This window comes from Stegostoma tigrinum, chromosome 15 (genome assembly GCF_030684315.1).
Source record: "Stegostoma tigrinum isolate sSteTig4 chromosome 15, sSteTig4.hap1, whole genome shotgun sequence".
In the NCBI taxonomy this organism is placed as follows: domain Eukaryota; kingdom Metazoa; phylum Chordata; class Chondrichthyes; order Orectolobiformes; family Stegostomatidae; genus Stegostoma; species Stegostoma tigrinum.
In genome coordinates, this window is record NC_081368.1 from 38,318,320 (window position 1) to 38,331,248 (window position 12,929).

Below are 12,929 nucleotides of genomic sequence, written 5' to 3' on the forward strand. Positions count from 1 at the left end.
TCCCATCTGCCACTCCTTAGCCCAAGATACCGCTGTACTCAGAGGTAACCTTCATCGTCATCCACCACACCAATTGTGTTCTCAAATGCAAACTTACTAAGCATACCTATGTTCACATTCAAGCCATCTATATAAATGACAAAAAGCAGTTGACCCAGTACACCGCTAGTTACAGGTCTCCAGTCTGAAAAACTGCCCTCTACCAACACCCCTGTCTTCTATATTTCAACAGCTAGTTCTCCCTGTATTCCAAGTAATACAACCTTGCTAAGCAGTTCACCATCTTGAATCTTATAAAACACCTTACTGAAGTCCGTTTGGATCATGTCCATTGCTCTGCCCTCAATCCTCTTTGCTACTTCAAAAAAAGAAAAAACCCTCAATCAAGCTTGCAAGAAAGCCAGGTTGACTATCCCTCAGCTGTCCTTTCTTTTCCAAATACATGCAAATTTCCCCCTCAGGATTCCTTGCAGCAACTTGCCCAATGTCAGGCTCACTAGTTCCCTGGCATTTCCTTACCACCTTTCTTAACATTAGCCAACCTGCAGTCTTCTGGCACTTCACAAGTGGCTATCAACAATTGAGATATCTCAACAAGGGGCCCAGCAATTCACTTTGAACTTCCCACAGAGTTCTATGGCACACCAATCAGGTCTGAGGGATTTATCCATCTTTATGCCTTTTAAGCCATCCAGCACCACTTCCTTTACAATAGAGATTTTTCAAGATCTGCTATTTATTCCGTTATGCTCTTTTCCACATCCTTCCCCACAGTAAACACTGATGCAAAATATCTGCTGACATCTCCTGCAGTTCCCCACACAGGCAGCTTTGCTGATCTTGAAGCGGTCCTATTCTTTCCTTAGTTACTCTTTTGTCCTTAAATTTGTCAAATCCTTCGATTCTCCAAAGGTGCTCTCACATCCCCTTTTCGCCCTCCTGATTTCCCTCAAGTATATTCCAACTGCCTTTGTACTTTCCTGCAGAATCACTCGAATCCTGCTGTCTGTACCTGATATGTTTCCTCCTTATTCTTGACCTAAACCTCAAATTCTCTCATCAGCCAGCATTCCCTAGACCTACCAGCCTTACCCTTCACCCCAACAGGAACGTATGGTCTCTGCATTCTCATTCTCCTTTTTAGAAGGCTTTCAGTTTTCCAGTGGTCTCTTTACTTGTGAACATCTACGCCCAATCAACCAACTTTTGAAAGTTCTTGCCTAATACCATCAAAATTGGCCTTCCTCCAACTTAGAATTTGAACTTTTAGATACACACTACATCCCTTTCCATCACGATTTTAAAACTAATAGAATTATGGTCACTGGCCTCAAAGCACTCGCTCACTGACACTTCAGGTCACCTGCCTTGCCTTATTTCCCAAGAGGAGGTCAAATTTTGCTCCTAACAGGTACATCCACATAAATTGGAAAATTTAAATTCCTCTCCACCCAAGCCCTTAAACACTGTGGCTGTGGCAGTCCCAGTCTATGTTTGGAAAGTTAAAATCCCCTGCCATAATGTCATTACAATTCTTACAGCTGACTGAAATCTCCTTACAATATTTGTTTCTCAATTTCCTACTGACCATTTGCGGGGGGTGGGGGTTGATAGTACAATCCCAATAAAAGGCGATCGTCCCTTTCTCAGTTCTAACTTCGAGATGCATTCCCAGGAATATCATTCCTAAACACAGCTGTAACGTTATCTCCAAACAAAAACACCATTCGATCTCGCTCCTCTTGCTCCCCTTTCTATGCTTCATTTGGCATCTGCCCTGGAACATTGAGCCACCAGTCCTGTTCATTCCTGAGCCACGTCTGTATTATTGCTACAATATCCTAGTCCCACATTTCCAACCATGCCCCGAGTTCATCTGCCTTACCAGTTAGGTCGCTTGCTTTGAATTATATGCAGTTTTAGTCCTACTTCATTCGGCTTTGGTGCTGTCTGCTCAACTTACTCCTTTTCTCAACTGTATTAGTCTCAGGCTGATTGCTTTCCTCACTATCTTCCTGGGTCGTGCATTTTCCACCCCGTCCACTCCCTCCCTCCATTACTAGTTTAAATCCTCTCAAGCAGCTCTAGCAAAATCTCCCTGCCAGTATATCTTTCCCTTCCAGTTCAGGTGCATCCTGAATTCAGTAATCCATCCTTATTATTAGAGGTCACTTCTACCCCAGAAGAGAGATTCCAATGATCCAAAAATGTGATTTTTTCTACTCTACACCAACTCCTCAGTGACACATTTCCTTGCTCTATCCTCCTATTCCTACCCTGGCCTATTCCTAGCTCCTGGCACCAGAAGTAATCCAAATATTACTACCCTCAAGGACCTACCTAATTCCTTACAGTCAGTCCTCAGAATCTTGTTGTTTTCTCTTTCAATGTTGTTAGTTCCAATGTGTACATCCTGCTGGTCCCCCTCCCTTTTTGAAAACATTCAGCACTGAGATCTTTGACATAACATTCTATACTTTACTAAAAAAAAATGCAATAGCCAATTGGCAAGGCAATAGAGATCAGCTAAACTGTTCCAAATACTGTTGGTTGTGGGGCAAATTCTGGTCAGAACACCAGACTTTTTTCTTTAAAGGATGTGATAATTCCACAGATTAAAAAAGGAAGCACGGTGGCTCAGTGGTTAACACTGCTGTCTCAACACCAGCAGCACAGATAGACTGGGTCACACTGTAGGAATTCATCATTAAGACGATCTAATGTCTGAAATGAGAGACTCAAGCATCCTCCAAATACCTCAACTAAAAAGATATGCAACACCTACTACACATCCTGGAGACAGGTTGAAACCACACCAGCCAACTCAGATGATTACTGACTAAAGTTGATTTAAATAGCATTAAGATTAATACCAATGTTATTAGTTTCTATATTGTAGAAGAGAAGGATTCACTCTTCTCAACTACCAGAAGAACCTGACAAAAAAAAAGTGCTACACTCACCTCTTCAGTCTTGCGCCTCAATACATTTGCTTGCTGTTTATAATTTCGTTCTAATTTCAGTAGCTCATACTGCCTTTTTCGGTCCTAAGAAAAGGAATTAAATATATTGATCCTCAATGTTCCAGATTAGACAACTTCAGCGTTTTCCTTTCCCTCATGTTCCAAACTAACAAATTGAAAATAGCAAACTTTATATAGATGCAGCACATTTCCTAGTTTATTCCTTTTGTTGCTGGAAACCATGTACTGTTTTAGTGATTAATAAAATAATGAGGAAGGGTAAGCAGTTTAACAAGCCTTTCCATACAAGGCATATAAAAAAATACAACATCTTATAAAAAAAAGTGTGCTAAACAGAAGAGATTGGTCATCATGGGCTCCTTTGGCAAAGGCAAGAGAAATAAACAAAGTTTTGTTATACTGCTGTCTTCCATCACAGGAGGGAAGAAAATAAAAATTATAACATTAGGAACTAAATGAGTGACAAATGAAAAATTATAAGGGTTAGAGTAATTTAATGGTATTACAACTGTTAAATTTCCTTTAACTGCCTTCATAACAGGATTTAAAAAAAAAATTTGCATTCACTAATCCAACAGGCAATGATTTTGATTTCTCAATGGTTCCTACAGATTGGAAGGTAAAAAAGATAAGAAAGCAGAGAGATAACTAGCCAGGATCAGTAGACAAAAAAAGTGTTAGAACTTACAAATGCTATGATTTTCCACATGCCTTTTAAAAAAAAAAATAGATTAATGTCATTGTTTTATGGAATGGACACCATTCAGAAAACTATTCAGATATGGGGGGCTAGCAAACAGGGTATTTAACAGGACATCTGATGCTGTCTATTTGCACTTTTAAGAATGTCTTCATTAAGGATTAAAAGCATGCTTTAACATAATGGATGGAATTGGACTAGCATTTTAGCATGTTTAACAATTGGTTAAACTAAGGCAGTTGAACAAGACATGTCATTGTTAGGATGTCATTTTTGCAAATGACAGTAATTCAATTATCAGAACGTGATTCTCAACTATTTTCAATTTAGCTGATGAGTCAGGTGAGCAGACAGCGTTCATAAACTTGGTTCCATTACAGTACAAGATAAAGTGGGAAATTAATGGTTCTTCACTTTGGAACGAAAAAAAGGAAGTAAGTTTTTTTTAAAATCAAAAGAAAAGCAAGAGGCTAAAAAGCTAGGAGAAACATGAACAATGTTTGCAAATTACAGATAATATGCTGGTACAGCAAGCAATTAAAAAGGAAATGGTATGGTAGTTCTTTTCACAAAGTGGGCTGGAATACAAGAGAACAAACAAGTCTTATTTCAATTTATAAAAGCCTTTGGAGACACCAGAGGTCACAAAACACCATGCACACAATTTTGTTTCCTCACCCAGAAAGGATATAACTTGCCTTCAAGAGTGCTCCACCAAAAAAAAAAGGAATTTAGTGCATTGATTCTTGAATGCTGCCAACATTCCTTATGATTTTAGAAAATTGAGGCAACAGATTTGAAACAAAATGATTCTACAAGTAGTCAACTGGTCCTTAGCAACGAAGAGAAAATCAAAACAGCAAGGTATTCAACAGATTAGATTTTTTTTGCTCACAAGGCACAGAATGTGGAGATAAGAGGGGTTAGAAAAGTACAGGTCAGTGGATCACATGCTACTACTGCTCAAAATGAATGCTGACAAGTCTTCACATTATCACTGTACCAGAGGTACAAGTCTACAATACCCATTAGGAACTTGCTTTTTCAACTCTGCAGGAAGAAACAGAAAATAGATAATTGTTTGTTCATTGGAGGGGAGAGTATCCATAAATTACTCACTTTTCATCATTTATAGAAGCGATTTGGATTTTAATATAGGAGGCATGGTTAGTAAGTTTGTAGATGACACCCAAACTGTTGACAGTGAAGAAAGTTAACTCTAAGTACAACAGGACCTTGATCAATTAGGCTAAAAGGCCGAAGAGTGGCAGACAGTTTAAATTTAGATGAATGAGTGGTCTTGCATTTTGGCAAGGCAAACTAGGGCAGGACCTATACACTTAATGTCATGGTCCAGGGTGCAGATGCATAGTCCTTTGAAATCTAGGAGTTGCGGATAGACAGGGGTGGTGAAGGCAGCATTTGGTACACTTCTTTTTATTGGTCAGAGCATCGAGTATAAGAGTTGGTATGTCACGTAGCAGCTGTACAGGATTTTGAGGCCACATTTAGAATACTGTGTACAATTCTGGTTGCTCTTCCACAGGGAAGATTTTGTTAAACTTGAAAGGGTGCAGAAAAATTCACAAGGATGATGCCAGGACTGGAGGATTGAGTTATAGGGAGAGGGGTACTAAGCTGGGGCTTTTTTCACCAGAATACAGCAGGCTGAGGGGTGACCTTCAAGAGATTTAAGGAATCATGAGGGGCATGGATAGGATGACTAGCCATGGTCTTAATCCTAGGGTGGGGAGTCCAAAACGAGAAGCCATAGGTTTAGGGCAAGGAGGAAAAAGATTTAATGGGATCCAAGAGGTAGCTTTTTCCATGCAAGGGGTGATGCATTTATGGAATGATCTACCATAGAAAGTGGTGGAGGCAGGTACAATTAAACAGTTAAAAGAGGCATCTGGATGGGCACATGAATAGGAACAACTTAGAGGGATATGGACCAAATGTTGGCAAGTAGGTCTTTGTCAGATTGCGGTGTCTGTTCCAACTTGTCCATGCCAACCAAAGGGTCTCTGTTTCCATGCTGTACGACTCTCCGAAGCTGTGAAGTTTATAAAGGTAGGAGTCTCTTGAACTAAAAGAACAAAAGATGACAGGTGCTGAAAGAGATGCAGACCTCTGAAAAACGAAAGCATTAAAATGTCAGAAATGAAAAAAAACAACCAACTGGACTGGAGACATTTCTTCTTAATAAAAAAAATTTGCCACACAAAAGTGGTTAATATACATTGCAAGATTATGTGGAGTTAAGAATAACAGACTGCTGATTAACCAACACTCCGTAAGAGGAGTTGGAATAAAATTGTTCTTTTTCTGGTTGGCAGTGGAGCAGGTCCTTGGGTCCCAATTACTTACAAACTACATTAAAAATGATTTGGATGCAGGTTTAGAAGGTAGAATAACCAAATTGGCAGATAGCTGAAAAAAGGTGGGAAGGATACTATGAAAAAAAAGATATTTACAAATGGATAAGGATGGTTAGGCGAATGGGCAAGAAATTAAAGCTTAGCAGATGAAACAATTTGGACAAAAAGCATGAGGTTTAGAGTTTTGCTTTGAAGAATAAAGGCAGCTTTATCATATTTAAAATGGAGACAGCAAAAAAAACAAACAAACAAAAACAAAAAAATGCTCACACAAAGATCTGGGTATCCTTGTGCACAATTCGCAGAAAACTAATATGCAGGCACAGCACGTTTAAGGCGGCAAATGGACTTCTGGCATTTATTGCCAAAAGAATGGAGTACAAAAAAGGTAGAGAAGCACAGCTACTATTGTACAAGCTATCATTAAGACGACAGAGATACTAGAGAACACTATAGTTAACATTATGGAGCTGGAAGAACACAACAGCAGGACAGGCGTCGTAGTTGTAGTCAGTAAGATACTGATATTTATCTAGGTAAGGGGTTGAACGGCTACAGGGAGTGTGCAGAAAATATGGAGTGGAGGCAGAGATCAGACCAGCCAGGATTATATTAAAAGGTGAAACAAATTGCTTACTCCTGCTCCAAGTTAGGTTATCACTTGCTTTTCATTGCACACAATCTTTGCAGCTCAGGCAGATCAAACACTTTAAAATTAGTTTCATTTGGTAAATCCCAAAAAAAAGTGTTCAATTTAGCAAAATTGAACATATTGCAAGCAAAAAGGTCTCACTTTCTCCTTAAGTTGCAGGACCTCTTTATCTTTTTCTGCTTTCCATTTACGAGATTTCTCAGCTTCCTCTTTCATTTGTCGCATCAGCTGAACTCGCTGATACTTCAGTGCCTACAAAAGAAAAAAATAGCGGCCAGTCTAGGTTGGATCCTTTGGGAAAAACCAAAACAGAAACAACCTTGGAAGAACATATAAAAAAGGTCAAGTTTGATTGCAGGAGATACAGCTAAGATTTGGCTGACATCCAGAAACTTAGCACAAGTTTTCCACATTGGTAAATGCACATTATAGAAACAAGACAGATTACATATCAGTTGTTCAATCCTTGAACAGTACTGAAAAAAGTGAAGGTTTAAGCATGGCTTGGGTATTGGCAGAACAGAAAAAACCCTCAATTTTGATCCCACCTCAAACTGGGGCGGTGGGGGGTGGGGGAGAAGAAATCTGAAGAGAACTGAACACATTTAAAAATACGTCAAGGCACAAGGATACAAAGCCATTTTGGTTAGGCAATATTCCAATATGTTGTATAAATTTGAAAAATAGCTTGGCTGGAGAAAAGTACATTATGAAGCTTTTTATATTTAAAAACGCAGTGATAGAATCAGGGAGTTAGAGATGCAAGATTTAGTAGCCAAACTGAAATTCTATTAAACAAGTTAAAAAAAATTGTGGAAGATTCTGGATGCAAGATAATTTAAAAACATTATTTTCATTGCGAGTGTATAAACAACTTGTGTATGCCCTACCTGAATCTCTTGATTTAACTTATCAACTGTTCCTTCAGTCTTCTCCTTGAATTTCAGCATTTTTGATTGTTCCATCAACTTCCTTTTGAGATTTGCCAATTCAGCCTCCAACTCCTGTAGACGCTTCCGTCGACGCTCACTAACTCTGCAAACATGAATTTATTTTAACCCTTCATTCATGTCAGTGACTGGATTCAGAATGTCATGTCACGTCACTCGCTCCAGAAAAAGTAATAATTTGTATGTTAGAAAACACCATTCAAACCAAAAATCAAACTTACCCCTTTCACCACCCAAATGAGCAATTTCTCACACAATATTTGATTTTTAAAAAATGGAGCTATCACAAGGGTGATTGTAGCCCATGGAGTAGTAGGTAATAAGAGGGGGAATGGTGCTTGCAGTCTGAGATTAATAAACTGAATCCAGAAGGCAGTTAGTTAAAAAAGTAATTTTAAAAAGTGTCCAAAATGGGAAATTAAAAATCAGTTCTGAAGAAGGGTCACTGAACTCAAAAAAACATCACTTCTGCTTTCCTTCCACAGTTGCTGGCAGACCTGGAGTTCAGCTATAAATTTCAACTTTTGTTTTATTTCCAACATGTTGCCATTGCCATCTGCGATGGTTTTAAAAGGAAAAAGTTAACGTGCTCATTGAGTTTGCTTGCCTTGACTGGAACAATTAGTAGACAGAAACATGAGCACAAGAGCAAGATGGTGTATTTAATTGGTAGGGGCATGGTTGCTCAGGGTTAAAAACTTATCAATAGTGCAGGAGGTATATTTCAAAGCAAAGCAGTCATCAACTTACAGCTGGGTTCTCTACGCACGTGCAAAGCAAAAAATTCCAAGCATGCTCCTCAAGAAACAGCCATCTTTTGCAAGAGGCTTACTTGTTACTCCATTATTTTTAGTTTTTGCCAAGGTCTAGTGTGTCCACATCGGTAACTATGCTTATTGTTATAGACTGCGTGGGTCTCTTTCAATATTAGAAGATTCTTGTCACCAATATTAATGCTAAATAAAATCATACATACAGATATCAGCACTCCTTCCCAAGTCAACAACTGTGACAGGTTCAAATCCCACTCCAGAGACATCAGCACATAAACCTAAAGGCAAGTTTCAATGCATGAAAGGCAGGTGTTGCGTTACCACAGGTGCCATAGTTTGGCAGAGACCTTGCTTGTCATCACCTCGAGATTTAAAATATTTCACTGTTTAAAAAAAAAAGAGAAGAAAAGAACTTGTGCTTTCTTGGTCAAGATCCATCCATGAAGAATGGTTCGACGGCAGCACTACTGATCGAGCTCGCCAGGTCCCAAAGGGTTTAGCTGCCAGACTGGAAATGCAGTAGGTTGTGAAAGAACCAAGAGGGAAAAATATACTTGACCTCACCTTTACAGATCTGTCAGCTGCAGATGCATTTGACCATGACGGTAAGAGCAAACAGCACACAGAGTCCTCATGCAGACAAAGTCCCGCCTTCAGTGAGAACACTATCCATTTACTGTGCTAAATGGCACAGAATTTGAATAGATCTAGTAACTGAAGGCTGGGCAGTTAAGCGGTGCAGTGGGCCAACATCAAAAATCACATGCCACAAGTTCTGCAACCTCATGGCCCCTGACATATTCCCCACTCAGCCACTACAAATCAGTTCAGGGTGAAAACCAACCCTCATTCATTCAAGGAGGAGAACTGACAACCATGTCTGGAACATCAAGAATACCTAGAAATGGAGGTGTCAGATTTTGTCTACTTAACTCACCTTCACAAGTTGTACCTTCATAATTTACTAATCAGCTTTGTTGAACGAGTCTCAAGTATGCAATCCCAAACTCAAGAGTTTGGATGATATTGCGATTACTATTTCCACAGAGAATCTTCAGCTATGAGTTTAGTTAAATCCACCTAAACTGAAAGACCTGAACATCTCGTTCCAAAGATTATTGTAACGTATTTCTACAAAAGCTCTTCCAAATTGCTTATAAAAAACTAGACAAATTAAAATAGCAGAGATAACAAAGTGTGGAGCTGGATGAACACAGCAGGCCAAGCAGCATCTCAGGAGCACAAAAGCTGACGTTTTGGGCCTAGACCCTTCAGAGAGTGCTCCTGAGATGCTGCTTGGCCTGCTGTGTTCATCCAGCTCCACATCTTGGATTCTCCAGCATCTGCAGTTCCCATTATCACAAATTAAAATGGCATGTGTGCCATGGTCTGTATATGGAATTTTTAGCACATGCATGATCATCCAAAACTTCAAAAAAAACCCTGAATTTAACCAAATAGATTTTTAAAAAAAAATTGTCTAGGTTTGAGATATACAGGAGAGCAGGGATAATGTGGCATCCCAAGGTCAAATTTTCTGGCTGTTCACATTGTTTGCAACAGTCTATAAACTACTATTTGACTTTAAATTGGACAGATTCAGTTTCAAGCTTAAAAATAAGAACAACAGAGTCCGTTTTCAGTGGGCTAACATGTTGGAGAAGGGACCTACTTGGTTGCATTGATGTCTTTTTTAGCACTGTGTAATGCCAGCACCAGTTCTTCCTTTTCTTTTTGTAGAGCAGAAACTTGATCCTCAAGAGATTTGATGTTTACCTGAATGGAACCATGAATACTTCAGTGAAATGTCAGTTACAAGAGTGACAAAACAAAAACCCTCCCAAAATAAAGCATAATGAAAATCTAACACTACTAAAAATTGAAGATTTGCCAATATATTAATCAAAAATGTTAACTATGCATTTTATACACTTCCTGACCTGGTACAGAGAGTGCACAGGCTCCATTTCACAATCACCCTGCGACATTTTTCTGGCAAGTTCCTCTTTAATTGCTAGCACTTTATTCAACTCCATCAACTCTTTGGACATCTGCGCGTGCCTCAGTGCATGGCAGGCCATGAAAGGATCAGAATCCCTCTTTTCCTTTAAGCTGTTATTCTCCTGGTGAACAAAGGCCTTAGGTTATGGACTGCATTGCTGCAGGTTTATTCATCTAAATTGTGGCAACTTCACAAGTTGGAAATGCCTTGCTTATTGATGTAGTATTCAAAACAAGCTGCAGAAATCAAGACAGAATTACAATACTGTTTCTATCCACAAAAATCAGCATGGAAATCTACAACTAGCATGCAAAAATAAACCATATTGAAATTGTAAAACTCAATGACCAATATTTACATTCATATAGTGAAGAATCAGATGAAAGAGATGGCTGCAATTGCATATACACATTTACATGGTGGAATCTCAAAGGAAAACTATTGGCAAAATTTCTTTAGGTAGTGAAACCTGGGTTACTTACATCAGCATTTCCATCCCCTTGTTGGTCTAGGTTAATTCCTTCCATTTCTGGTTGCACTTTTAAACAGTCATTCTAAAACAGGTGGAATTTAAAAACAAAATGTTTAGGATAAACAGATGGCAATTCCAGATTTACCTTTTCTTTTTAAAAAAATAAAACAAAAAATGGTTGAGATGTTGACAAAATTTCCATCTTCATAGCTCCACTTCATCTAGCAGATCATGACATGGCCTTTTGAAAAGCCAATTAGGCAAAACTAAACAATTGAACAATAACCTGAACTCCCACCTGCATATTAGAAATGGTCTGCTGCAGACTACGTAGGATGTTGATCTGCTTGCTCATTTCTTCATTTGAAGAAACTTCTATTAGCTTGTCCAGGTCCAATTCACACCTGTTAACATTAATGACAAATATGTTTAAAATAAAACTGCAAAACTACAATAAAAAAATTAGAATTCTATAAAAAGGAGCCCTGCAGTACAGCTTCCAACTCAAAAGTGGAGTCAGAACCACACTTTCCTGCTACATGCGACATAGTCAGTCATGTCAAAAGGGAAAGCATTTCATTCCCAAAGAACGAAAAACAAAAACACACACACAAACACACACACACACACACACACACACACCCCCCAAGTTCCATAAATGGTCAGACTGACATTTCAAAAAGAAACAGAAAAAAAACACCAAGTCTGTAGCAGAAAGGATGAACATCCCCCTATGATTAAAGATTGGATGGGCTCAAAGTGCTTCTTTCCAGTATATTGATGCAGGATTCCTTCTGCTTTTATTAATATCTCTCAGTTCATCATGTTTTAAATGGATATTTTAATCACTAAAATCGTCAATTCCTGTTCTGCTTCTGTCCTTTATTTGCACATGGTCAATTTTCACAACTTTAAAACATTTTGCAAGGGTAAAGGTTTATTAAAAAAAGAGTCATTCCTAATTGATTTTTCAATCGATTAGGGCAAGATATTGGGTAAAACTATTCTGGATGGGCTGAAAATGTAGTGACTTGGTAAAAAAAACAAAGCTGCATGACAGAACATTAAAATTGCCAATCCCAAGCAGGATCATTATAAACAATGAAGAACAGGGTGGGATACTTCAAAAGGGTTGGCCAAACAACCAAACCACTCTGAACTGGAGATCAATATTTAGGGAAAGGAGACTGCTATTATTTCAATAGGAGCCTGCGGTAGTGACAAGGCAACAATGGGCAATGGCTAAGAAAGATTGAGAATTGGCAGATGCCTGAAAAGGGAATATAAACTAGATGATTTTCAGAGTTTTACAGAACAACTCTGAAAGCACGAAAGAAGACACTGCCTGCAGACTCTGAATGTTGTGGGGGACTGGTTGAAGGAATGTAAAAGGTAAAACAAAATACAGTAAACAGGAGAGAATTACTGGAGCAGAGCAACCATATTAACAACTGCAACAAGTAGGGCATATTTTGCAGCTCAATTCAAAATGATTGCCTACTAGTATATAAAAAAATTACTATAAGAATGAAGGCCACTAAGAATAATAAAAGGTTGTCAAAAAGTACTATCATAATTCTGACGATCAGTACATAAAAAACCATTCATACACGAAGCCTTGAAGAAGTGCAAAATTCTACACAGTTCTAAACTGAGCTGAAAAATGTCGTAGATACATACGCAGCATGCTGAGAGAGTTCTTTTAGCTTACACATCAATTTCTCATTCATCTGTTCAGTCTGTACAAAACAAAGTAATTATTAGCCATGTCTTGACACATGAAATTGGTTACTTCAAATTACATTGGGATTTGTAGACATGCTAGCAAAATTTTTAAAAGAAATTCACATTAAGTCCATATCACCATAGCTCCTTCCCCTAACCAGAAGAAACTATACAAATACCCAGTAGTTCAATTCTCACATTCTTCAATCCCTGACAAACAAAATCAGAACATTGAAGGAAGAAAAAAAAAAGAAGGGAGGAAGAGGTGGCACGGTGGCACAGTGGTTAGCAGT

General features: G+C 38.6%; 1 protein-coding gene across 1 annotated transcript in view; it reads right to left on the bottom strand.

Moving 5' to 3' along the window:
• The window catches only part of kif4 (kinesin family member 4), a 63,958-nt gene that overhangs the window by 26,560 nt on the left and 24,469 nt on the right, over window positions 1-12,929 (bottom strand). The window contains exons 12-19 of the mRNA XM_048544919.2: window positions 12,592-12,650; window positions 11,210-11,315; window positions 10,922-10,993; window positions 10,378-10,560; window positions 10,110-10,213; window positions 7,605-7,749; window positions 6,856-6,966; window positions 2,964-3,047 (exon numbers count right to left, since the gene is read on the bottom strand). Coding sequence (XP_048400876.1) covers window positions 2,964-3,047; window positions 6,856-6,966; window positions 7,605-7,749; window positions 10,110-10,213; window positions 10,378-10,560; window positions 10,922-10,993; window positions 11,210-11,315; window positions 12,592-12,650 — 864 coding nt within the window. The remainder of the gene's footprint in view (window positions 1-2,963; window positions 3,048-6,855; window positions 6,967-7,604; window positions 7,750-10,109; window positions 10,214-10,377; window positions 10,561-10,921; window positions 10,994-11,209; window positions 11,316-12,591; window positions 12,651-12,929) is intronic.